The 27,088-nt window shown below is 41.3% G+C and overlaps 2 protein-coding genes and 1 long non-coding RNA gene across 3 annotated transcripts; all 3 read right to left on the bottom strand.

Annotated features, from left to right (window-relative positions):
- Positions 1-440: 440 nt before the first annotated feature.
- LOC118557521 lies at positions 441-861 on the bottom strand. Its single transcript, XR_004927909.1, has 2 exons — positions 708-861; positions 441-534 (listed from the first exon to the last, which is right to left on the bottom strand). It is a non-coding gene; the product is annotated as an uncharacterized LOC118557521 (long non-coding RNA).
- Positions 862-14,052: 13,191 nt separating this feature from the next.
- On the bottom strand, positions 14,053-21,285 carry eif4ea (eukaryotic translation initiation factor 4ea). The gene is made up of 7 exons (XM_012876942.3): positions 21,149-21,285; positions 19,817-19,914; positions 19,449-19,544; positions 17,798-17,861; positions 16,789-16,902; positions 16,447-16,586; positions 14,053-15,075 (listed from the first exon to the last, which is right to left on the bottom strand). Exons 1-7 carry the CDS (start codon positions 21,164-21,166, stop codon positions 14,961-14,963), a joined length of 645 nt encoding a protein of 214 aa, XP_012732396.1. The 5' UTR covers positions 21,167-21,285; the 3' UTR covers positions 14,053-14,960.
- A 1,490-nt stretch (positions 21,286-22,775) lies between these two features.
- Positions 22,776-26,946, bottom strand: adh5 (alcohol dehydrogenase 5). The gene is made up of 9 exons (XM_012876930.3): positions 26,820-26,946; positions 26,243-26,344; positions 25,521-25,662; positions 25,362-25,449; positions 25,053-25,272; positions 23,487-23,747; positions 23,266-23,401; positions 23,047-23,185; positions 22,776-22,953 (listed from the first exon to the last, which is right to left on the bottom strand). Exons 1-9 carry the CDS (start codon positions 26,835-26,837, stop codon positions 22,929-22,931), a joined length of 1,131 nt encoding a protein of 376 aa, XP_012732384.1. The 5' UTR covers positions 26,838-26,946; the 3' UTR covers positions 22,776-22,928.
- Positions 26,947-27,088: the final 142 nt, after the last annotated feature.

Below are 27,088 nucleotides of genomic sequence, written 5' to 3'. Positions count from 1 at the left end.
TAAAATGGCCCGAACAACTCTTCTTACTGAATATGACAAAAATAAAAAGCAAACTATCATACAAATAACTTAAATATTTTAGATTTATGGCTCCAACATCACGTTTTCCTCTTTAAAAGCCACTGTTAAATGATGTTTGTCTGTTTATAACAGCCACCAAGAAAAATCTCTCTACAATTACACTGTCTGTATTATGACCGTCGCGCTGCGCTAAAGGATCCTGTCTATTGTGCAATACGCGATTAATTCGAAAAACTCTGAAATTATTCTTGCACCTTCCGCAACAGGTTGCAGTCGTAAAAATGGACATGGCTACGACAGACTTCCCTTTCTCCTCCGCTTATACAGCCGTGATCTAATCTTGTTTATGTAACCCAGGCTTTCCCTCTTTAAACCTGCAGCTGGTAGAAGACACCCTATGGACTCTGCGTTGTGTTTTCTTTTGGGTGAAGGTGGGATGTGTTCCGTGCAGAAGAGGAACTGGACACAGGGCTCTTAGTTGTGGGGAGACCTTGGCGCGTTTATTTCGTCCACCTTACAGGCAGTAAACACACTGTCAGCATTCAAACATTTTCTTTTTTACAAAATATTCAAACATCACAAATACAAAATGCAATTTGTATTTAACTGGCAAACTGACCAAATAGAAATAGCTCCATATTAATGTAAAATATATTTTACACCGGGCTAGCAGAGCTGCTGCTTACCTTACAGGCAGTAAACACACTGTAAGGAATACAGCGTTCGCGCACAAAAAATCCCCTGCACTACGGTGTCCCCAGCAGGACAAACATGTTAGAATTGCGGTAGTGCCAGGAATTGCAGAAAACAGCACCCCCTTTTGGAACATTTATGCACCGCTTTACATCTACATGAAATAAGCCTGCTCTGGAGCAGGCTTAAGCTGGCGCACATGTTGCTATGACAACAAGTGCAGGATGTCTTTCGAAGAACCAAACGATCCAAGATCATGCCAAATCGTCAACGATGAAATCCTGCTAACTGAGTTAGCGACGTACGAAGAACGGACCCCTGGACCGAACCTCTAGGTTTGAAAGGAGAAAATATTGACCAAGACATTGTTGATGGAGAGGACCGATAAGGAATGTTGATTCCATCTCAGGTAACAAATAAGAATTATTTAGGTTGATTTTACAGTAAATATCGTACGTATTGCTCCTTTAAACCTGAAGACTCCAAAAGAAAGTCAGCTATTGTTTTCTGTGTTGCTTATTGTATTATGGTTTGTATATATGTGAGTTTGTTTGACATTCACACTGCCAAACCAAAGCTGCACAACTGTTTTTCACTGTTTAAAGCAATGCAGATAAATTCTATTCTATCAGTATAAATACTAGCTGTCTCCCTTCTGGGTACATGCCACTTGGCAGAGAGATAAACTTCTGACTGGCCCTCTGTAGATGGGAGGATTTCTCAACTAAGTTTAAAATCTGTTACTTGCAAACCCAAAGCAAAATAATCCACTGTGGACCATTCATCTACAGCAACCACCGTCCAGTCTCCAGTGTTTTTCTTTTCAGGGATATTTGTTTTACTATGAAGCAGATATATGAAAAGGAGGGCTGGAAAATAAACATATTATACACGCTGTGTTATTATTTCCTTTAAAGTTTTAAAAAAAATAAAATAAAACCTTCTGGGGACTGTCTTTCATACAGCACAGCAGTGTAGAGCAGACATTAATATCAACATGAAGATTACATCACTGTGTTCAAGGGCAGCAGTGTACTCGCACACTTCAATAAACTGCTAAATAAACTAGCTAACTGTGATTTCACTTTAATAAACAGCATCGTTGTGGAAGATCAGACAGAAACTCAATGTTTTAGTGGAAAGGCATGAGGAGATTATTCCTTACATGTTGATATTCATACAAAAGACTCCAACATAGCTGACGTATCCATGTTATCTATGTTTTCATTCAAAAATGTTCCTCTCTGAACATTTTTCTCTAAAATAATGTCATATTAATGTTTATTGTCACTGTTTGAGTTATGCTAGGACGCTAAAATGTTTTCTTTGTACATGTTTTCTAGAACCAGTTCTGGTTTCTGATTAAATATAGCTATATAGATTCTGTATATATATATATATATATATATATATATATATATATATATATATATATATATATATATATATATATATAGTCTGCACCATCAACACCAAGTCAAATTCCTTGTAAGTGCAAACCTACTTGGCAATAAACTTGACTCTGATTCTGATTCTAAAACTGTGTGAATCCAATTAGACTCACAACTCTGAGTAAGAAAAAAGAATAAATAAATATACAATTTGTTTGGAACTGAAAAGCACGTGAGAAACTTCTGTTTTTTTTTTTCAGGTTTCATGCCGCCAGTATGACATTTGAGTGAGTCGTGAAACTTGTAGTGCCTTTCATGATGAAATTGCTTCAGGCAACCCAATAATTCATAAAAGGCAAGGGAAATGAATAAAAAGAAGATTAAAAAGAAATGTTTTTAAGAGGCTTTTTAAAAAAAAAAATAAAAAAAAGACCACAGAGTCCAGCAATCTCAAGTCCAAAGGAAGAGAGTCTGGGTGCCACAGGACAAAAGACGGCGTCTCCTTTTGTTTCCAGCTTAGTATGGGAACCATCAGCAGGCCCTATTCACAGGACCTCAGAGACCTTCCAGGGACGCACGGCCGCAGAGGCCTCTGATATGACCTGGTGCCGGTCCATGAGGAGCTAAAAGAATCTTAAATTGCACTCTGTTATAAACCAAAAGCCAGCAGATTTCTTCTAAATGAAAATCCACCACCACACTGTCCTTCCTGGGTTGCTGTAGCTGTTTGTTGGTGAAGCATAAAGCAGCGATGAGAGGAGAGCTTACAGAAACACCAGATGTACCGTAAATTACTGTCATTTATGTAAATGCCTTGAGCAGTAAGTTACTCAAGTAAAAGTAAAAACCACCCAAGACATCATTTAAGACTTAAACAGTAGCTGGTGAAGGCTACTCAAGTACTGATAACATCTGATTTTACATTTAAAGGCCAACAAAAATATAAAGTTATGGCCAAATTCTGGGACTTTAAAGACTAAAATAAAAACTAATACAAATAAATAACAATTACAAATTTTAAAAAATCTGATAGAACAAAAAACTGTTAATGGTCAGTTTTGTTTTAGGTTCACAATCAGCATTATTAACCACGTTTTTGCACACAAACAAGGAATTTGCCTTTGGTTCCACTTTGCTCTCAACAAAGACATTTTACATATAAATATATAAGATGGACAATAAAAGTTTTGCTTTTGTAAAAATATAGACATACTGTGATTCTACAAAAGTTAAAGACACGACTGGATTGGTGCAAATATTTATGGTAACAATCTCTGACTGTTGAGAGTTCATCAGAGAGACAACCTGGAGGGAGAAACCATCTCTCTGGCTGCTGTAACAACGATCTAAGGTGCACTTTGCATTGTCTCTGTACTGAATTGTGCTATATAAATAAATAAATTTGTCTTGCCTTGGTTATTGGACCAGAGAAGATGCTCCCCAGTCTCAGTCAGGAACCTGGTGACCCACTGACAGGTGGAGGGTAGAACTGTGGGCTGGATGAGCGTCTGCTGGAGGATGTCTGGGTTCAGGGTGTTGGAGGCTGAGCCAGAGTCCACAAACAGGACCTGGAGTTCGTCCCTGGGTGGTCAAGGTGGTGCAGGATGAAGTGTAGTCCCTGGTTGAACACATGCTGACCTGTTGTCCTGGAAAGCAAACTTCAAGGGGTCCAGCAAGGGGCCTGTGAAATCCTTCAGATGCTTCAACACATCAGTCGCTCAAGGGATTTCATGACCACAGGTGTCAGGGTGACATGTCTCTAGTCTTAGACTTAGACTTTATTGTCATTTTGTATGCACAGAGTGCGTACAGAACAAAATTTCGTTTGCATACAGCTTGAGAATTTCAGTGAATTGCAGTGGATTTCAGAATAAAGTAACTTTGCAGGATAAAGTTACAGGATAAAGTGCAGCAGTGATTTCACAGTACAGCAATTGAAATGTAAACAATGCAAGACTCATGTGGTACAGAGTCCAGTTATAGCTTCAACAGTTCAACAGTCTGATGGCAGCAGGGAAAAAGCTTTCGCAGAACCTGGTGGACCTGCAGCGGATGCTGGGGAACCTCTTCCCAGAAGGCAGCAGGGAGAACAGTCCATGGTGGGGGTGTGAGGGGTCCCTGATGATGTTACGGGCTCGGGCCACACAGCGCTGTGATGAAATGTCTTTAATGGAGGGAAGAGGAGCCCCGATGATCCCTTCTGCTGTCCTCACCACTCTCCTCACGTTCTTCCAGTCAGAGGCACTGCAGCCTCCACACCACACAGAGAGACAGCTGGTCAGAATGCTCTCTATGGTGCTTCTGTAGAAGGTTGTGAGGATGGGCGGGGGCAGGCGGGCTCTCCTCATCCTCCGCAGGAAGTACAGTCACTTCTGTGCCCTCTTCACCAGTGACGTGGTGTTCACAGACCAGGTGAGGTTGTCCGTGATGTTCACCCCCAGGAACTTGGTGCTGCTGACCAACTCCACAACTGAGCTGTTGATGAGCAGTGGAGTATGGTGGGGCCGGTTCTTCCTGAAGTCGACGATGAGCTCCTTTGTCTTCTCCACGTTCAGGGTCAGGCTGTTGTCTCTGCACCAGCCCACCAGCTGCTCCAAACATTATATCAAATATTTATCAAAAAATACACCAACCAAAACTTATCAAAACTCTGCTTCAGATAAATGTAAAAAAAATAAAATAAAGCAACCAATATTCTCTATAAAATAAAACTATATAGGAAAGAGGCCAGGCCCTCTATGGAGGTGGAAGGATTGTAGCTCCTTCACAGGAGCATCCTGCTACGTCACATCTCTGTCAAATGTCAGCGGACAGCTGGACAAGTGTCAAAATGCCTGTCAGAAATCAAAATACTTTTGAGCCAAATTGATAACGGAGAGGGACATTTTTATTTTTAAATACTGTACTAATAAAAAAAATGTGCTCCAGCAGAAAATACACTTTTCTCATTCAGCCAAAAGTGAAGGTGGTTGAGCACCATCTTCACCTTTGGCTCGGGGAACGTCACAAAGCTTCAGAGACTTGAGATCAGGTCCTCGGGTATGAGGGGGATACATTGTCAGGTCCTTGAACTTTTCTGGTCTTCTGACGCTGAAAGAGCCAATTAACATCTTCCTCAGAGATCTTAGAGGCATATGGCCTTGTTATATGCTTAAAAAAAGACAAGCCTGTTGCTTGGTCCTAAGCGGCTTCCTTAGACAACAGAACTTGTTGAAACTTGTTGGAAAAGTCACACACACCCACTCAAAAACGGATGTAAGAGGTGAGTTTCAGCAAGCTCGTCCAGGTCAGTGGTGGAAGCTTCAAAAACACTAATCTGTGCAGTCAAAACATTTCTGTAACCTCTGCTTTGATTCATCAGTCCACCTCCTAAAGGCAGAGACTCACCAAATCGAGTTAGGTAGACCGTCTTTGAGCTTGTTTGAGCTGCAACGGAGGCTTTACGTTCACTCATATTTGCCATATGTAGTCTCGCGTGAATACTTGATCTCATGGGTCCAGTGGTCCATATAGGGACCTCTGCGCAGCCAGTAAGTCAGGAAAAACAGTCTGTACAGATCTGTGAGCTGAACGGTTTGGTGTGTCTCGGCTTTAACAATCTGAACCACAGGCTTTTATATTTTTGGGATGGAACGAGACGAAGCAGACGGTGATCAGAAAGTCCAAAGAAGCCCTAATGACAGCATGGCACGCATCTTTTACAGCTGTGTAACAGTGGACCACGGACTTTTAGCCCAGATGGGAAACTTAGTTTATTTCGAACAATGACTGTAAAATAAAAGATTAAAATTAATTGAAAAATAAAATAACATGTCTAATCAACAGATTTTGCACAGCACGGCAGCTTGCGTTTCAAATGGGTTAGGAAGAAGCATAACTTGTTAAATTTGACTTCCGTAGCACAAACTCAGAACTGTCCTCGTCTCAGCATGTTGATGGGTCCGTCGGTAGCCATTGGGCATCATACTTGAGCTGAACTTGTATGAACTGAGGGCTTCCTCAAATAAATACAGTTTTAGTGAAATATCTTTAAACCTTTTTTTAAACTGGGTGAAGTTTGGAGCTTGGTGTATTTCTACACTGACTATTGGACAGTTTCACTCCACAGACAGAAACACAAAAGGGTTTAATAGTTGTTTTAACACTGCCAATCTTTACATTATATTTATACAGCTTAATATGCTGTGTGTATTTTGGAAGTACAGTGGAGAGGTTTGAGCTGTTAAAATCCCCAAGAACAACGATGAGAGTCTGGCAGTTTTTTGTTTTTTTTCCTCCACGTCCCTTATCAGCTTAGCGCGCTGTTTTTCTGTCTCTGATGTGCAGGTTTGTGCTGGGATTTAAAACACCAACCAGAACAAACGAGAACTCCCTCTGTGAATAAAACTTATGAAACCAATACAGTGGGAAGTGCATTACTGTTAGAACAGTGCAAAGTAGCTCCACTGACAATATCTACTGTTTACTGTAACTGCATTTCACCTCCAAATGGCACAGCAGGTAGAAAACAACATTAAAACAAAAAAAGCTTGTGTACAAACAGGAAGTCTGACTTAAACATAAGCTGTATCTGTCTAGCAGACTTTTGGTTAGAACATGCTTGTTCTTCAGTCAGTGGAGTTACTTGCAGTTGGTAGAATAGTCAGAAACTTTGGTCAAGTAAAAAGTACGGAGCAGGGAACATAGTCCTAAAAGTAAATGTACCTAGTTATTAATCACCTCTGCAGCAAGCAAATAGTGAACATTGTCTATGATTTAAACTTTTTTTCACTCCATTATGTTAGAGCTCCTGGAAAACTGGGTCGGCCTTTCTGGTACAACACTCACCTGGTTTAGGTCCTACTTAACCTTCCTATGGTGTTAGGGTCCCAACGGACCCGTTTTGAAGATAATCCATGTTTATCTTTAGTAGAACTGATCACTGCAGCGGTGTTTTCACAGGTCTGCCTAAAAAGTGAATCAAACCGCTGCAGCTGATCCAGAACGCTGCTGCCCGCGTCCTCACTAAGACTAGGCAAGGCAAGGCAAGGAAAGGCAAATTTATTGATATAGCACAATTCAGTACAAAGACAATGCAAAGTGCTTTACATGATTAAAATATAGCAAAATAAAAGCAAGTAGGAATAAAATGTAGATAGAAAATAGAATAAAAGCAAGTAGGGATAGAATGTAGAAACAAAGAAGAACATTAAAAGCAGTAGAACAGTTTAACTAGAACAGTCAAAGGCAATTTTAAACAAACGTGTTTTTTAATCTTGATTTAAAAGAACTCAGGCTTTCAGCACTTTTACAATTTTCTGGAAGTTTGTTCCAGATAAGTGGAGCATAGGAACTAAATGCTGCTTCTCCGTGTTTAGTTCTGGTTCAAGGTATGCAGAGTAGAACGTAGAGAACATGGACCCGGTTCTGAAGTCCTTCCACTAAGACTAAGAACGTAGAGAACATGGACCCGGTTCTGAAGTCCTTCCACTAAGACTAAGAACGTAGAGAACATGGACCCGGTTCTGAAGTCCTCACTAAGACCAAGAACGTAGAGAACATGGACCCGGTTCTGAAGTCCTTCCATGGCTCCCTGGATCTCAGAGAATAGACTTTAAAATCATTCTGTTAGTCTATAAATCCCTGAATTAGCACCTAAATCCATCACAGACTTGTTATCAGGGCATCAACCCTCCAGACCACTCAGGTCTTCTGGCTCCAGCCTGCTCTGCAGAACCAGAACCAGAACCAGACATGGAGAAGCTGAGGTGCTGAAACCCAGTTTTTTAAATCAAGGTTAAAAACCTATTTGTTTGGAGTTGCCTCCAAATGTTAATGTTTTAGCATGTAGTCCAACTTGTTTTACTGTGTCTGACCTGCTGCTACTACTCCAATGCAATGTACTTGCCTCTGTAATATTTTCCCTCTGTCACTGTAATGCTTTTCTTCCTTGTTTTTTTGTTTTTGTTCATGTACAGCACTTTGAATCGTCTTGTTTCTGAAAAGTGTTTTATAAATAGCCTTGCCTTTTAACCAATTCAGTGCCTTGCAATTTATTTATACCAATTGAACTGCTCCACATTTTGTCACATTACAACAACAGATATTTTGTAGCACCACAAAGCAGTGCATACATGTAAAATGAAAGGAAATAAAATCACAGTTTTCAAAGATGTTTGCACATTAAAAGCTAAAGACCTACCAAGACATGTACATCCACCTAGACTGAAGAAAGATGGAACTAAATCCTGTTGCAGGCTGCAAAAAAAACTGACACTGGTATGTAAACATACAGATAGAAACCCTGAATGTCTTCCAGCTGATCTGAAACTCCACTAAATGTTCTGCAAAGTGTTAGGTCTGGGGGCTGAAACCCAGTTTTCACCACTCTTCAGTTTTTCATTTGTGAACTGTTTTTTACATATATATAAAATGACAAATGAAGCGCATCTATTGACCTAGCTTGTTTGTAAAACCGTGTATAATTTTCCATTTGAATATAATGTTTTACTTTGTGTTGAAGTAATACATAAAATCCCAACATGAGGTATGAATACGTTTCCAAGGCAACACAATTAAGCCTTCTGTATTCCAAATTCAGCTTTAGCTGATCTGTAAATATAGGATAACTAACACCTGAAGCGCTATGCTAGGTATGTATACGTGAGTTTTTGCAGAACACACATCCACTATATTCTACTATTCTATTGAATGTAGGCCTCTGCTAGAAGTACCATGGAAAATAACCTACCTATTGAGCTTAGAACACCAAGAAGCAGCTGCTGGAGAGGCACTGAGCTAACAGTTCAGTGACATGTCTGCCATGAAAAAACACAGAGGGCATCAACACCTTCTGCAGATGTGAGGTACTTTCTAAAACCTTTCATGCTGCAGTCTCATCCAGAGTGGTGTCATGTCACCGAGTCTAGACCTCCAGCACCTGGCACTTGTGCATAAGAGGTGGGCTGAGGAGCAGGAGGTTGTCAGTCGCCTGCGGCAATGATGTGTGGGGGTTACGCAATGCAAATGTTTCCTTTTTTATTTCGGCATGAGGTTGGAGTTTAACGTGTATAAATGGGGGGTGGGGGTGGGGGGTGGGGGGTGCTCAGCTGCTATTTACAGTCATTGTCTTCCCCAAATGTGTGCAACAGACATGCACTCTCAGGAAACCTAGTTTAAAAAAAAAAAAACACATTTATGAAGGATTCAAACGTTTGATGTTGAAGTCAAGTGTGTAGCCACATTGCCTCCTGGTGGACAGTTTGGGAAAAGATGAGAAATTAAATAAATCACCCAGTCTGACTCAAGCCTGTGCTCCGTTTCATCATTAAACATTTCCCATAGCAAAAAAAAAAAAAAAAAAGGTGACACAGAGTGTTATATTTTCACTGCGGCTGTAATTGGCTTGTGCAGCTCTCTGTCCTGAATTCAGACCGCAGACAAGCCATCCCCTTCTTCACTGAATTGTTCCTGCTTTTTATTTATTTATTCTGAAAATCTATTAGAACTGAATAGAAGCAAATCCCTGCAGCCAATCAGATCTTTAAAACATCTGATTGGCTGTTGGGGAGCATCGTTTACCGTGTACGCATCCGTCCAACTGAACCATCCACTTCCTTTAACTGGCTCAGCGTGCAGAGTCTGGGGAGGTGAGAAGGTCGATTTCTATACGTTCTGATTTCATGTGAGCTTCAGAAGCCAAAAGAGCCTAAACACAGTAATGAACAGAGATGTTATCAGAGTGGGATTTGATTAGATGAGCAGTGAGCCCAGGCCTACACACTGAAGTACCTCTCAACAACAGAATTGGCTGAAATCCTCTAAGTGCAAAATGACACATTTAAAATGTGCCAAAGCCTAATTCTAAGGTGCACCAGACAGGTTGTTGTTTTTTAAGGACATTTTTATCAATGTATCATCCTGTAAAAACTTAGAGAAGAGAACTTGTAGCTATAGCAAGGTGTTTATGCATGAAAGTGCCTCTTTCGTTTGAATCAGTCGCTGATTGGACTAATATTATCAGCTTCAAGTGAGCCCTCGGCCCGGAGCGACTAACGGAAAACCCTCAAAGAGAATTGTCATTCTTGTTGCTGATTATCTTCTGTGAGCCTTTTAGATGGAGCACATGCCTCTATCAATTACAGGTGCCAGCTCGGATCATCAATCCCATCAATCAGGACATCAGGAACTTCAAATCCAGACACCTCAGATGTGTCGGCTGTTAGCGCTACAGGAACACAGGATGTGCCAATCAGCTGCGGGGGGCATCAAAGATTAGCTAAATCTTATTCTGAACACTGACTGGTGTGAATGCAGCTTCATCATAACTAAAGAGCCTTAAGCAAGAAATACAAGCTAACTGCGAGTGGTAGTTGGTTGCTAGCCCATCGTACGTTAATTTCACCTTAATGACACATTATTGCCTACTGCACAATTATCTCAGAATATCTAAATGCACATTTCTGTAAATGAAGCATCAAATCATCATCACACAATAAGCACCTTATGACCTCAGTATCTGTTATATGTGACTGATGAAAGATAACTAGTTCCAACAGCTTTTGAATCATCCTTTTATTTTTTAATCTCTGATGAGTGCTACAAGGAAGAAAGAAAAGAAAACACTGTAACCCGTGTTCATTGCATGTTTGTTTGCCTGTTTGCCTTTATTATGTGTTCTCTGAAACGGACTGGCCAAAGACAAATTTTGCCACAGTGACAATACAGACTCTTAGTATTTTATGATATTAGAATATGATAAATAAACTATCAAGTTGTAATCTGATCATATTTCAAAAGGTTTTAGAGAAAAAAAAAACTGTTTACATTAAACAAACAGGAAAGTAGAAGCTCTACACACTTAAAAAGATGTAATTTCCTTACCACACCACTAGTAGGCAGTATATTCTATGCACCCCTGAGCATAGAATATACCCCTGCTGCCATCTTAGCGAATTTGTGGGTTTACAGACTTTTCAGGAGTGACAGCGAAGGCGAAAAGTGGCATCTGGCGTGTCGCTTTTAAAAGTGACATTCCAGTTCTGACATGCCAGAGCATGACTTTTTGTCAGGTCAGGTTTGAGCGGCCCCCTCTCCAGGGGCATCTCAGGTCTCCACCAAGTGTGGAGCCCATCCCCGATCTGGCGCCTTGGCCCACTGGTGCGTTGGTGGTCCTCTGTGTCTGGGTGCTTGGGTGTGTGCAGACTCACTCCTGGCAGCTGCTTAGTGGGGCCTGGGCCTCCATGGCTCTGTCGGGGGGGGGCCCCGCTGGGGGGGGGGCCCTGGCTGGATCCGCTCTGGCATAGCTGGCTGCAGGCGGAGTCCGTGGGCTCATCGCCACAGCTCCAGGAGGCCTCCTCTGCTCTTCACTGGGACGGAGGAAGCAGCTTTCCCTGTGTTGGCCCCTCTTGGGCTACGTTGCTCTGAGAGCCCGTCTGGGCATCTGGGGTTCTGGTTCCCCAGCGTCTGCCTCGGTGCTCTGGGGGTCTTTGGCTCCTCACAACCACTTTTGTGCATTTTTCTCAAGGATAAACCTCACAGACACAAGTTCACTCTCACAAAAACCTCCAGGGGCTTGAATTCTGGTACTTAGACTCACTTCTATACAGAAAGCCCCTGTTATTATCTTCATCATACATCTCATATTAAATAATCCTGTATATTCTTCATTGATGTTATCAAGAAGTTGGTTGTTTGTACCTGTAATACTTTATCAGCTGGTTTTGTTTTTTTATATCTCTCTGCAGACGCAGCCTCAGAGATGTTTTCTTGTTCTCTTTTTCCTGTTTTAGTCCCTTTTAACACCGTTTTCTCCTTTCTTTCTCTTACCTTCCGTTTCTGTGTCCATATTTGAAATAATCCCCAAGTAATATACAATAAAGTTTTTACATGAATATTAAGTGGAGCACTATGGTGAAAGCAGTAATGATACACTTGTGAAAGTAAAATCTGTTGGGCTGTTCTTAGTGCTACACTGCCAGACAGGACACGTAAAAAACAACACCAGACCTGCAGGAACAGGTTTAAATCAGAGGCAACCGGACTTTCGCTCAGTTCTTTCTGAAAACGTTTTGACGCCTATCCAGGAGTCTTTGTCAGATCTGGTGAATCGCACTGAGCGACCTGCATTTGTACATGGAGGAGGTGGAGAGTCGGGCACTCAGGTTTTACAAAGGAACTCCACCAACTCACCAAACCAAAGGAGTTGAGGCATTCACCAACCACATCAGCTCAGTAAACAGCAACATCAGGTTAACCAGAGAGGATTCCAAGAACAACATGTTTCCCTTTCTGGACAGTGCGGTACACATTGAGGAAGATGAGAGTCTTAAAACTAAAGTTTACCAGCAGCCCCCACACACAGACCAATATCTGCATTTTGATTCACATCAGCCACTGGAGCACAAACTCTGTTACCAGAACTCTGAGTTATCATACTGAGAATGTTCCCTCTGCCACAGAGGAGCAACAACAAGAACACAAGCAGGTCAGGAAATCACTGCGAGTTTGTGGTTACCTGAACTTAACCTGACTCTAGCCAGATGTATTTCACTCCACCTAGCTCCACTCACATACATCTGGGACCGATCCATAGGGAATTGCCTTTATTGAAGGCTGGGCCTTATCAAAAATTCTTGCATATGATTGGATAAGCAACTTGTCTGTCATCTTTATCGACGTGCTATTTCAACCACTCACACCGAAGCTAACCCGTGACGCTGTGAGAGCGACGCAGGAAAAAAAAATTTTTTTTTCTTTTTTTAAATGCGTTTGCGGCTCTAGTTGCACGCGTTTTATTGACAGTGAGCTGACAGGAAGAGGGTGGAAGACAGGCGGCAAAGCGCCGCGGGTCGGAGTCGATCCCAGGCCGACCGCTTGAGGACTAAAGGCCTCCTAATATGGTTCGCGCTAACCGCTAACCGCTCCGCTGCGGGCGCGCCCCCAAAACAAAACTTGCCAAATCCGGTTGGGAGAAGGGCGAAAACATGGTTTCCACCAACAAAAGCCTTCAGAGTCGTTCTCTGATGTTCTTTTAATGAAACAATATTAGGTAGATTGGACAACACGGAAGAAATAGCATCAATGTTAACGCTTGCTTCCTCGATGCGAGCCGCCATTGTTGTCTGAATCAAAACAGTCTCACGTCATGGTCGCTTCTCCTCTACATCACATCTATGAAACTCCAGCCCTGCGTCCTGATTGGCTGGACAATAAAATTGGTTGGAGAAATCACTCTCTATGGGTCCCAGATGGATGTGAGTGGAGCTAGGCGGAGCGAAATCCATCTGGCTAGAGTCAGGTTAACCTGAAGTGGGCCTTTGTTAAATCAGCAGAAACAACACAGCGTCTAACACAGAGGAGAGAACAGAGACGCAAAAACGTTGTCATTCCACGTGTGTCAGGAGATTTTTTTCAAAACAACATACCAGTAAATTTACCTAATAACACTCAGACAAAAACTGGTTCATCCCAAAAGACAGAACAGCCAAACCACAGCTGCCAAGTGGTGAAGATTTTCTGTGGCGATCCCTGGAGACAGACCTCGCACCGTAGAGCTGCCATGATGCCATATGGGCTTTAATGAAAGCAGGATTCATGGGTGCAATGACTTTTTGGTTTACATTTGATTAATACATTTACAAAAACTTCTGAGTGCGTTTTCATTTTGAAACTGGATTACTTTATGGAGATTATTTCTAATAGAAGACCACACCTGCAGCTGCTTCAGGACAGGTGTGTCAAGCTCAACAGGAAAAGGTCCAGGGTTGAGTTCTGGTGGCACCGAGTGACTGCGGACCGCTACAGAAAGCCGTTTAAAGCGCAGAGAAAACCATTAAAGTCGCTAATTAAGCTTTAAATGTGTTCATTTCTAAATTCACCGAATGAAAATGTAGCTTAGGATGGATGATGTAAGAACACAGCAAATCCTTCCTCAGGTTTAAAAGACAAACTGTTCTCCAGAAACATCTTACATTATTGAATATATATTTATTTCCGTTCCTTATTCTTATGAGACAAAAACATCACTGTACAATTTACATCGGTCCTTTGTACATACATTGTAAAACTAAGAAATGCAGACAGGGTTTGTCACCAAAGGCACGGTTTAGTTACAAAAAAAAATATACAATTTTACTTTAAATAAATTTATATTGTGCACTGCAGATTAGAGGTCTTTAAAGTGTTAAAGGGTTTACTTTCCATTTAAATAACCTAGTTATCACACAAGTCTGTGCTCTGCAGCTGAAAACGTTCACATCTGTCTGAAAAGGAGCAAACGATGAAGTTTAGCCACGACTGACGTGAATTTGACAGGAAAAGGCTCCGTAGCACAGCGGACACACTGTGGTTCTGGCTAGAAGTCATTATTTGGCAGCTCAATGATGCAAAGAGACATTTTCAAGATATTACCTGAAGCATAAAAGCCCATGCATTTAGTTTCTCAAAGTTAAACACTTTGCATTGTCCAAAAAAAATGTCTTCAGCTTTTAGATAAATGCCAATAAAAAGCATGGTTGCCTAATATGGACCAATAATGACAAAATGCCACGTTTTAACTTGACAAAACTCAAAATGTTGTAAAATGAAGGAGATGATAATATTATTAGATCCCAGCAAAATATCAACTCAAATTTAAATTTAGCAAAGTTTCAAATCATTTAGACCGCTTCATTTCGTATCCGATCAGAAAAGCCAAATCAAATTTTAACACCAGAAACCGCTGCCACAAAATAAAGTGTCCAAAGAAGTGCCGCATTTTTTCCCTGCACTCTCGTCACAAACAAAAGCAAAAACACTGGTTCCCATCTGGACTCTTCAGCGCCCCCTCCTGGTGGATAATCGGTCAAAGTAACTGGCAGACGAGTCCAGAGGTCCTTAGGCAACAAACTTGTTCTTGGTGGTGGAACCGCTCTTTGTGGCCGTGTCGGCGTGCGACTGATACCCGATTATCACTTTTGGTGGGACGCCTAATCTCTCCTTGTAAACTCGCCTAGGAGTAAAAACAGAGAGCCGTGCATGAGCAGATGCAGAATCTATTTAACGTCATACCACACAAACACTGCAAAAACGGACCTTAAAATAAGTAAAATGTTCTTAAAATTTGTGTTTTTGTACTAGATCTGAGCAGGTAAATAAGATCATCTGCCAATAGAATGAGTATTTTGACCCCTAAAATAAGATAATTAGACATCCTGCACTTGAAATAAGATGATGGAGATGGATTGTTCCTATTTTAAGTGCAAAAAATCTTATTCTATTGGCAGATAATCTTATTAACCCACTCAAATCAAGGACAGATGCAGTCATTTTAAGAAAATTTTACTTATTTTTAGTTCTGTTTTTGCAGTGAATGGTTCAGAATCAGCCAAAATTACAGCAGCAATGTAGCAAAAAGCATCAGGAAACTGATTCGGACATAAAAGTCTAGCTACTATTAGGGCTGAACGATTTTGTAAAATAATCTAATTGCGATTTTTTTTTCTTAATAGTGTGATTTAATGCGATTTTTTTTTCCAGTTTAATTTATCATGTGTTTCAAAATATATACAAACAACAAATAATTTTGTTTCCTCGCTGTGCAGATTAGGTGCTAAAAGACCCGCAGCATCTAAACTCAAAGCAGTAATGATTGCGTTCTGCCTACAATATATTTCAATCAAAATTGCAATTTTGACTTTTCTCTGCATTAACCACAAGCAACAAAAATGGCCTCTAAATAAAGATGTTTGTAAACAAGGACTATTTTAAATATGAACTTTTAATGTTTCTATTGATCAGAATATTATTCAAGAGAACAGCTTTTAATTTAATTGGACATCAAACCTTGTTGAAGATAAAGTCCAACCAACAAACAAGTCTATGTATTAAACTGATTGACCTGTACTTAATGCTTTGTATGATTATACAAACTCTAAAACAAGTAATAAAATTAGATTATCTCACTGCTGCAACTGTCTTCCCTTCCATGTGGAGGCAAACCCACTTTAAACATTTTACCAACACCTAATGGACGTGTACATGAAGCAGCGTTTCCGTTTAGTCAGAGTGTAATAGTGGCCCGATTCCTACCCAGAGTTAGAAAACGCGGAATAAAATGAAAAATTTCTCAGAGATTTAGGAAAAACTAAGAGATGGACAGAATAATGACTGAATAGATGTGTGGTTTAGGACCAAATCAAAGCTCATTTGTTAAATCTAGGATTATGTAAGGCTAAGGCTTAAAAAGGTAGACGATTAAAATGGACAACATTTATTTTTTTCCCTTTTAAACTGATCTTTTTTTTGTTTTTTTCTGAAGGTAACAGCTTGGGAATGTGAAGCCCAGGTGAAACAGCGGATTCTTGCAGTTTGAGCAGCTCACCCTATGTGTGTGATGGCGTCTTTGTTCTCAAAGTCTGTCGTCCACACTGCGATTTTATCCCCTTTGGCTCTGACGTTAATGACTGCGCCACAAACGTCGTCGCTGTGGTCGTCAAACGCTTCCCCCACAAGACACAAGAGCTGCAGGAACAAAGAACACTTATTAGCAGCAGACTAGTGGTTGGAGGCCGTCTCCTTTTGAAACGCAGCGAGTATCTGAGGTGTCGGGTCGCAGCTCTTCATAGGAGACACACGGTTTCTGTGTATTAATCGTTTGGTCTCCAAATGTTTCTACATCCCTCAAAGTTAGAAGAAAAAACTGTTTTAACAGAGCTGAGCATACCGTCTCTAACCAGAACCGGTCCAGGTCGGTTCTCCGTTGCTGCTTGGACAAAGTTATGAGCCAGCGACCACCTCGTCGGTTCCTGTCATCCTCCCACATGGGTTCGATGCCATCCTTTGGTGAAAAAAAACCCAGAACAGACCAGAAATGGAACCAGCAACTCTCACAGATGAAGCTCATTAGGTCAGGCTAGGGCTGAACGATTTTGGAAAATAATCTAATTGCGATTTTTTTTCTTTATTTTGCGAATTTTTTTTCCAGTTTAATTTATCCTGTGTTTTGAAATATACAAACAACAAATTAATTTGTTTCCTCGCCATGTGGATTAGTTGCGAAAAGACCCACAGCATCTAAACTCAGCAGTAATGATTGCGTTCTGCCTACGATATATTTCAACCAAAATTGCAATTTTGACTTTTCTCCGCGTTAACCACAAGCAACAAAAATGGCCTCTAAATAAAGATGTTTGTAAACAAGGACTATTTTATATATGAACTTTTAATGTTTCTATTGATCAGAATATTACTCAAGAGAACAGCTTTTAATTTAATTGGACATCAATTCTTGTTGAACATAAAGTGCAAAGTCCAACCAACAAGCTGATTGACCAGTACTCTATGTTTTGTATGACTATACAAACTCTAAAACAAGTAATAAAATTAGATTATCTCACTGCTGCAATTGTCTTCCCTTCCATGTGGAGGCAAACCCACTTTAAACATTTTACTGACATCTAACGGACGTGTCTAATTCCCTAATTGTTACATAACCAAAAATTGCAGACCTCTGCGATTTGGAAATTGTGTTTTTTGAAATCACGATTATATTGAAAATGCGATTAATTGTTCAGCCCTAGGTCAGGCCACTTTTACTTCAAACTATCTGGTTTCTTTGTAAATTTGCCTTAATGGTCACACTTTAATCGTTCAGAAAAGGAAATTAATCTACAGTCAACGGTAGTTATTATGCAGACAGATTATAATGTTGGGCTACAAACGGTGAAACTTGCCTTGAACAGCGAGTAGTCGCACCCAGACATCAGGTTACTGGACAGCTGGATGTGATTATACAACCTGGAGACGGACGTTTGGGAACATATTCAGATCAAATACACATAAATGTTTATTTAATTCAGTCATTCAACCTTAGAGAAACAACTAGATCGGTTTACTGTTCATTTTGACGGTTATCTTCTGCCTAACTATCCATTAACGAGTCGATCAAAGACCCTAAACAGCCAGTTTCTTCAGCAACGACCCCGTCATAATTTAACCTTCACTTCTCCACATTTAAAATCCTTTCATTCATCAATTGTGAAATTGACTAATTTGAGGTTTTCATTAGTTACAAGACATAAAAATCTAAATAAGTTTTTACTATGTGAAATTAATATTATACACGTCATTTCCTTTTTCATTAGATGAATATTTCCCAGAGCTGCACCAGTAGATTCCGAGCAGTGAATGCCAGTGTACCATATTTTTCAGACTATAAGCCGCACGTTAAATCCTTAAATTTTCTCAAAAATTGATGGTGCTCCTTATATCTGATCACCGTTGTGCTTACTGACTGATTTTATGTGGTACAATGCGCTCAAAAATCTTTTAAAATGTGTAAGTACGACTAGGGCTGGGCGATAAATCGATTTAATCGATTAATTCAAATTTACAATTCTTTAAGATTTCATTTTTTGAAAATCTGGATTTTATTTTGCCAATACACTCATTGGGTTTCCATGAAGAGAACAGCATGTGATGCTGAATATATGTTTAGGCAAAATTATTGTCAAAATATTGTTAAGTAGAAACTTTTTTTTACCATAATACGAGGTACTTCATTTACTTATTTACTTTTTTTTTTCTTAGTTTGAAGTTCACAAGTGCAGTGAAGCCTGTTCTTAGCTCAATGTGTAATACAACTAGCAGCCAATGTTTTGTTATATTTTCATTGTTTATAATGGCACGGCTGCCATCTTGTTTTGCATGTTTCACAGCTTGTTTTTAGTTGCACTTTGAATTCAGGTCAACTCCCTGACGAAATGCTTGACATAAAAAGGAAGGTTTTAATATAATTTCTTTTTATGAAACAAAAAGGAGGGGGGAAAAAAAAAAAAAAAATCAAAAAAAAAAATCGATTAATCGGATTTGGTATGATAATATCTGAGATTTATTTTTTAATCCATATCGCCCAGCCCTAAGTACGACTTTGGTTAGCAACAAAGCAGCTCCACTCAATGGATATTAGGAGCATTATGGTACACTGTGTGACTACCTGATAGGACCCCTGAGCTGTCTACCAGACTGCCTGACTGTAATGTCTAAACTAGAAGTGCATTCATGTGAGGCAGGCTGGAGTACGCGCTAGCAACAATAAACCTAGTAAGTTAATTCAATATAAAGTTTATTTTTGCCTTATGTTAGAAACAGGACAGTGTAGTCCAGCTACTCTGTCCTCCAGACAGAGACGGATAGAGAGCTGTGGACCTGGAGGAGGGATATTACACACTAGGGGAGAATATTTAGTGCGCCTTATGGTCTGAAAAGTATGGTAAATTAGAATATCTTTTAATGCCAAAACAGTTTAGTCTTCTTGCTAAATAGTTTTGAAACAAAAACTGATCGGATGTTCTGTTGCCGCCGATGAGACGAGCATCTACTTACGCCCAGAAGTCTTCCACGGTGTCAAACTTGGAAATCAGACGGAGGTTGGCTTGCCACGTTTTGCTCTTGTCATTTTTGAAAAACCAGAGCGCCCACCTGTAGAAACAGAGAGGAGGAGCTTCAGAGACCGCTGCGAGCGACTAAGAGAGAGAGAACCATGACACCCGTCTGCTTAAATCTGAACGTCCAGAACCAGAAATGAGTCCAGAAATATTCCCACAGATCTTTAGGCTCCTCGCTCCATCTTGGGTGTAAAGGTTCCACGTCTTTATTCATCAGATTAACCCGTCAGTGCAACTCTTTGGGACCGTTTTCCAGAAGTCAGAAGATAAATTGAGAGTAAGTTCTTTGGGAAGCGGGGAAGTTACCTGTTTTGTAAAGGATGCTTGATGTAGGCGTCAGGACTCACAACCTTCTGCAGGGCTTTCTCTCGGTTCTTCTCAGAACTGGCAGGAAGCGTATTTATCTGTTTGGAGGGAATGAAACACTTTATTAAAAAAAAAAAAAAAGGGACAAACAAAACAAGTGTTTCTGGTGTGATCTAGGCGACTAACAGCATTTCACTTGATTTTCTAACCTTTCCTACAGGATTTCTGCCGTAAAGACAAAGATTTCTGCACATTACCAGCATTTAGCTCCACATTTATTTCTATCTGAAAATATTTTTGCACAAACTGATGTTTAGCCAGATCTATTCTACTTGTTTTTAACTTTCTGTTTTATTTATTCGGTGGCATTTCACAACACTTGTCATCTTAAGTCAATTTAATTAAAATCATCCACACAGATTGGTCAAAAGAAGTTTCCTGTGGGTTAGGGTCAGTGGCTTTGCAGCAATCCTCTCATACCGAGCAAGCATGTAGCGACTGTGGAGAGGAAAACTCCCCTTTAAACAGGAAGGAACCTCCAGCAGAACCAGGCTAAAAAAAAACAAAAAAAGCTCAGAAGCTCTGGTCCAGGAGTACTTTCTATATTAGAAGATGACGACAGACTAGACCTGCAGTTATGTCAGAAACTTTGATAACGAACAAAAATATATTTTTGCCCAATTTAGAAGCGTCCTTTATAAAAGTTGCATGTAGGAGAGAGGACTGGAAGGACAGGCGAACGGATGGACACATGGTTAGACATGTGGACAGAGGAGGAAAGAAAGATGATGGACATAAAGCAGATGATGGACAGATAAACTGAGATCCTAGGGAGGACAAAGATGGCGGGAGGAAAATGGACAGCTGGATTGAAACCGGGACATGAAATAAAGTCTGGATTTAATTTACAGGCGTTTCTCCAGGACCCGGAAACTCCCTAAAAAGCCCGTTTCCAGACCGACTCGGGTTCCGAACGGACCAGAACCGAGCTCTACCCGAACACCCACAGCCGTTGGACTTCGCGTCATCGTCTCATTCATTCCGACATGAACGGTTCGGTTCTGAACACCAACCCAAACTGTTCCAAACGGTCCGGAGAAACCTCCTGAGGTGTCCCCCCACTACCGAACTGAACCGGGCCAGAATTTCGTGTTAACAATAAGTCCAACCGGGGACGCTAACGAGCAGCGAGGCAGCCTGGTTCAAACTCGGAACCGCGGCCGACTTTTCCGCCACCGTGTTCGGGTCCAGCGTTTGGGTCAACGAGCTGTTCAGCCGAACCAGAGCCCACACCGACGGCTGCGGCCATCGGGGCCGGTGAACGGGACTCACCATTACAACGGTCGCCATCTTCCGGGGTGAAACCCTCAACCTTTGGGCGTGAGCTAAAATAACGGCGTGCTGCGCATGCGCACTCCGGCTACAACGCAAGGAACGGCAGAAACAGAAGCTTTTTTTAAAAGATACATATTTATATTTACACGTTTGGGTTATTCCTAAAATAATATTAATACAAAAACACGATATAATATATAATTCTGCAGATGTTTTTTTTCTGGTTGTAATTAACGGGATTTCTAACACCAGATTTTTAAAGGTCAACCTAGAAATGTAATCGCTAACACACCTGCAGGGGTTACACTGAACACCTGCTTTTACCTGATGATGGCATGGCAATACTGGGCTGACAGGCTGAGTAACAGAGCCATCAAATATTGAACCAAGATTAAGACTGACCTCTCGGTTTAAATTGATTAGTGATGTTTGTAATTCACCATCACGTTTTTTCTTTTTCATCTCTAAGCAAGCTTTTTATTTTAAATTCACACCAGTCGTAAAGACCAGAACTAATTTTATCCAGGAAGATATTTGATTTTTTTTTTTTTTAATGGTTACATCTCAGTTCTGAAACTCCACCAAGATGTCCAGACTGTGAAGCTGTTGGTTCTGGACAGAACATCGGTTTGGATCCTTTCAGGCCAGACAGAACATGCAGGCTGGTGGAACCAGAAGCAGAAAACCACATTGGCTCTGAGGAAGCAGCCTCTTGACCCAACAGAAGACACTTTTTTGTCTTTTTGATTTTGGTTATCTGGCGTCAGAACCTGCAGAACCTCAAAGGCCTTCATGCCTTTACATTTCTTTATTTTTCCTCTTCTACCTTTCCCACAGGCTTAGGTCAGGTATGCAGAGCTCTAGATAAGTCTACCTAGTAGAGAAAGTGATAAAGCCTAGATCTTTAATCGGCTAATCATACTAAATTTTCTTCATCTTAGTTGAAGTATTACGATTTCCCATTTAGGTTTTCAGTAAAGTCAATTAAATAAGTGAGATTACTAATAATTGACTATCATCTAAACCAGATTAAATTTTAGCGTCAATATTGTCACTGAGAATAAATATGTCATTCTAATGATTGTAGCACAGTGGAGAAAATTAGTCCTTTCAATCTGAACGTTGCTTCAGTTCAAGGTTCCTCCCCCACCACATTGATGTGCCTTTGGGCAATACACTTAACCCCACGTTTACCCACCAATCTGTGTTGATGTATGAAAGTGTTCATGTTAAAAAAGTATTTTACGACACATGTAATGTTGTTATGGATTAAGTAAAATAATTGAAGATTTAGGAGATATGGGAAAAGTACTTAGTTTTTTTCTGTGTAGTTAATGAAGTTCCAATTGTCATTTTAGTGATCCACCATTTGAGACATTCCGTGACATGCAGGCGCTCCCCGTGCGTCGTGTGCAACCTTGAGACATTTTTCTCTACAAAATGTTTTCATTTTGTGTTGCATCGGGGTTTTCTTAATCCTGGACACTTTGTTTTATGCCAAGTGAGAAAATGACAGCTGACAGACCGGATCAGGCGACCGCTGTTCTGTGGTCTGAGTGACTCCAGCAGTCAAAAGCATCTTATGTTCATGAAGTCAAATCAGTCAGAAGCAACAAGCCGTTTCTTTTTAAGGTTTTATTAACAGAGTTAATGTTTCTAACAGATGTTCTGCTGTTAAAAGAGCTTGTTTTAAACACTGGAACTGAAATGAAAGGAAGTGCTGGAACAACGGATGGAGGCAGCTTTAAGGCCGGATGTGACGGATGTTTCAGGCGCATCAGAAAGTCAGCACGGTCCGGATGCTGCAAGGCAAAAACAAAAAGGCAGAAAAGAATTGTCAGTATGAAGATCAGACCCTTAATCTAAAACCAGGGTGCAACGACGTCATTTTCTACCTCTTTCCAGCATGCATGAGGTCAAAGGCCTCATTGATCTTCTCAAAGGGAAGAGTGTGAGTCACAAACTCGTCCACCTTCATCTTTTTATTCATGTAGTCTTCCACCAGCTTCGGAACGCTCTCCACACTCTTCCAGCCTGGAGGAAGAACATATTTATCGAGGGATAATTACAGATTAAAGCTCCATTAGCTGAATCAAACCGTAGATGCTCCCCACCTCCGAAGGCGGTGCCTCTCCACACTCGGCCCGTCACCAGCTGGAAAGGTCTGGTGGAGATCTCCTGTCCTGCTCCCGCTACACCAATGATGACACTTTCTCCCCAACCTTTGTGGCACGCCTCCAGAGCAGCTCTCTGACATCAGAAACGGTCTTTTTCAGAACTTTACTGGCATATTTTTCATCTCTGCCTGATTAACCTGACAAACACAACCTCTCACCATGATCTGCACGTTCCCAATGCACTCGAACGAGTAGTCCACCCCGCCGTCAGTCATCTCCACCAGAACCTCTTGGACGGGCTTGCTGTGGTCCTTCGGGTTCACGAACTCCGTGGCTCCAAACTCTTTGGCCTTCTCGAACTTGTCGGGGTTGATGTCCACGCCGATGATTCTGGTTGCTCCAGCCGCCTTGCAGCCCATGATGGCAGCCAGGCCGACGGCTCCGAGTCCGAACACGGCGCAGGTGGAACCGGGCTCAACCTGCAGGACGTGGCGAAACGTTTATGAGAGGTTAGAGCTTGCAAAGTAATTTAGCAAACAGAAAATTCACTGGCTTTGGTCGGTTGTGTTCTAAATAAATAAAACTAAACTGAATAATGCTTCAGTATGAACCAGAATCAATTCTGAGCTATTTGCTCGTTTTGGAGAACAGTTTTGGCTCCAGATATGTTTCTGAATTTTAGTTTAGTTTTATTTTCAAGGGAGCAATATTTGTCCCTTCTGCATCTTTTGAGCCACCGATTTCCGTTCAAATATATGTACACGCCACCACCCCCACATGGTGACTGAACTGTTTTAAGAAACTTGGTTTATAGGGATCAGCTTTAAGAGAGAAAAACCATCAGCAGGCTTTTGCTGTTGAAGCCATTTTGACCTGATAGAGCATCTTAGGTACCGTTTTATTGAACTGTTCTTCCTCCATTTTTCATTTCCTCTCTTATCTTTCCCGACGGCCGCTCCTGAGTTCATAACCCACTGATCTAATTTGGTTCCAAACCGGAAGCTCGTGTGGTCTCTCCTAACCGATCTCTCACATTTATGGTGATTTAGCGTTACTCATTAATTAGGATTCTGAAAAAAAAAAAAAATCAACCAATACTAATTGCACAACACATGTAGCGACAGTGGAGAGGAAAACTCCCCTGCTGGTGCTGCTGGAGGAAGAAACCTCCAGCAGAACCAGAACCAGGCTCAGTGTGAAGGGCCTCCTGCCTCGACCCACTGGGGCTTAGAGAAGACAGAGCAGAAACACAAAGCACTGAACCAGGAGTACTTTCCATGTTCAGCTGGAATATGAACACAATAAAACCTTTATTTACAGTTTATCATAAATTAAAAACTTGGAAAAGTTGTGCTCAGCCAGAAGTCCAGCCATTGATGACCTTCAGCTGCTTATATGGCCCTTCAGGAAAATAACAGCTTACCCCTGGTCCACATAATTAGACTAATCAGCTAAAGAAGCTTAGACTTTGTTCTTTGAACTTTTATTTTACGATTTAAATATACAAGGCATTATTCTACTGACTGCAATGATAATAAGTGTGTCTGTTTATGTGACAATTGTGTTTTTGCAAAAAAAGATTTAAACAAGGACAATGTGGAGGTTTTTACAACGGCCTTAAAGATTTAAGGTTAACAGGCATTTATTTTTCATTTAAATGTATTTTCTACCTTTCCATGTTTGTATTTGAAGCATCTTTGAGTCTCCTATAAATGCTCGATAATAAGAACTTCTTCATATGTTAAGGCAGTCCCGTTTCTTGTTAAGCGGCCTTTAATACTCACCTTGGCGGTGTTGAGAGCAGCACCGTAACCTGTAGAAATGCCACATCCCAGCAGGCACACCTTATCCAGCGGAGCTTTCTCGTTAACCTTGGCCAGTGAGATGTCGGCCACCACCGTGTACTCAGAGAAGGTGCTGGTCCCCATGAAGTGGAACACTTGCTTTCCTTTGCAGGTGAAGCGTGACGTCTTGTCAGGGAGCAGCCCCTGACCCTGGGTTACTCTGCAGGGTGGAGAAACATCATGGATGCATGAGAAGACGTCCTTTCCTGTGAATGAGCTCTGATTTGAGCGACTTCTTAAATGTCACACCTGATTTTCTGGCAGAGGTTGGTCTTGGGGTTTTTGCAGAATTTGCATTCACCACACTGAGGCACATACAAAGGGATGACGGTGTCGCCTAGGAGAAAATAATTCTTAATTAAAAACGCTAATAATGACACATATCCACGTCTGTTCTCTGCTCCTTACCTGGCTTGAACTTAGTGACACCCTCGCCAACACTCTCCACAATCCCAGCCCCCTCATGTCCGAGGACGACGGGGAAAAGTCCCTCAGGGTCGCTTCCACTCAGGGTGTAAGCATCTGTATGACACACTCCTGTAGCGAGAATCTGGGGGACACGGAGCATTATTCAGCACATTCTGAGCTTTTTACACCAAACTCAATGATTAAACTTTGGTTCACAGGACAGAACTAATGATTACAGCAGAAAAGATGAGGGCTTTTTTTCTTTTAGGAAAAAAATGTTGCTATTGCAAAGGACTGCTTGCAATAAATATCTGTATATATATAATATTTGTATATTTTCGTTTTTCAGGTGCAACCCATCATAAATTCAGCTTTTCACTAATGCACATTTATTCTTCTATCAGTAACTTTAAAACCAGAACCACCAAGGTGTTGGAGGAAAACTTTAGATGTGCTACAAATCAAAGACCTACTTATAAAGAGCTGCTACATACTTTATTGCTTTGCAATTTTTTTGATCACACAAAAGGGAAATAAAGTTTGGAAACCAACATTGTGCATACTTTTCCAGACTTGGACTATGGAGGAACTCTGGACAGGCGTCCTAGTAAAAGGTGGGTCATAAAGGACCCCAGTATGCTTAAATCAGCTGGAATCGTTATTTTGATCATAGACCTCTTCAGGAAATATGGCTACCGCCCCTAAACATGATTAAAATTCACCTTGATGCGAACTTCATGGGCCTTGGGTGGAGCTACCTCCACCTCCTCGAGGGAGAGAGGCTTCCCTGCTTCCCACGCAACAGCTGCCTTGCACTTGATCACCTGCAGGAGAGAGAGGATTGAATACCAACCAGGTGTTGCAACTAGAGCAGAATACCTGCTTCTCTGCTGTGCATGAGAAACTTTCCACAGTGCGATCCCTCAATCAAAGCTGCAGCATTTCCTGGCGAAGCTGCACCCAGTTTCATTGAATCTGCATGCATTGGTTTTCACAACCAGGAGAAACACTTTAAAACTTTGTTTTCATCGCCTTGTTCTTGTCAGGAAGAACACGGAACCCACGCAGGCGTGGAAAAGTCCTGCCAGCACCAGCTGGACCCGACCTGCCAAAGGTCCCTGCCGCTCAGGCGGCGGACGGAGACTCTTTGTTGCGCTTCGCTGCAAAACGCGTCCAGAAAACCTCCGTTTTAGCCGCAGCTTCCATCACAAAGGAACACTTCTGGAGCTTTTACTCCCACTTTCATGCGTGGGAGCAACAATGCAGGCGAGATATTTCTGCTAGTCCGCGGAAACTTACTTTTCCAGCTGTCTCCATGTTGGTTCCTTCTGCAGCGAAGAGGAGGAGGAGGAGGCAGCGCAGCCGTAAAGGAGTCAACCTCTAAGCCAATCAGGAGCGAGGAGGCTTAGCGTGCGTGTGACGTCAGCGCGGTTCAAAGTGGAGAAAACCGGGTCGGACAAGAACGAGCAAGAAGGCCGAAGTTATGATTTCAGCTTGTTAATGATTCATCATTACATAAATAATCTGAGCGCTTAAAGTGACAGGAAGTGTTCAATTTAAAGCTAAAT

This window comes from Fundulus heteroclitus, chromosome 23, assembly GCF_011125445.2.
Source record: "Fundulus heteroclitus isolate FHET01 chromosome 23, MU-UCD_Fhet_4.1, whole genome shotgun sequence".
Lineage (NCBI taxonomy): Eukaryota > Metazoa > Chordata > Actinopteri > Cyprinodontiformes > Fundulidae > Fundulus > Fundulus heteroclitus.
The sequence above is the reverse complement of the archived record's forward strand: the minus strand, read 5'-3'. Positions and strand labels throughout refer to the sequence as shown.

Bases quoted from the DNA above. Each gene is read 5' to 3' on its own strand.
- eif4ea (XM_012876942.3), bottom strand. The intron at 17,862-19,448 runs GTAAGTAGATGC...GTCCGTCTCCAG, and splicing joins ACCGTGGAAGACTTCTGGGC to GTTGTATAATCACATCCAGC. The intron at 15,076-16,446 runs GTGAGCTGCTCA...TTTTACTCCTAG, and splicing joins GACGCCATCACACACATAGG to GCGAGTTTACAAGGAGAGAT.
- adh5 (XM_012876930.3), bottom strand. The intron at 25,663-26,242 runs GTGAATTTTAAT...CGTGTCCCCCAG, and splicing joins CCCATGAAGTTCGCATCAAG to ATTCTCGCTACAGGAGTGTG. The intron at 25,450-25,520 runs GTAAGGAGCAGA...ATTTTCTCCTAG, and splicing joins TGTCACTAAGTTCAAGCCAG to GCGACACCGTCATCCCTTTG.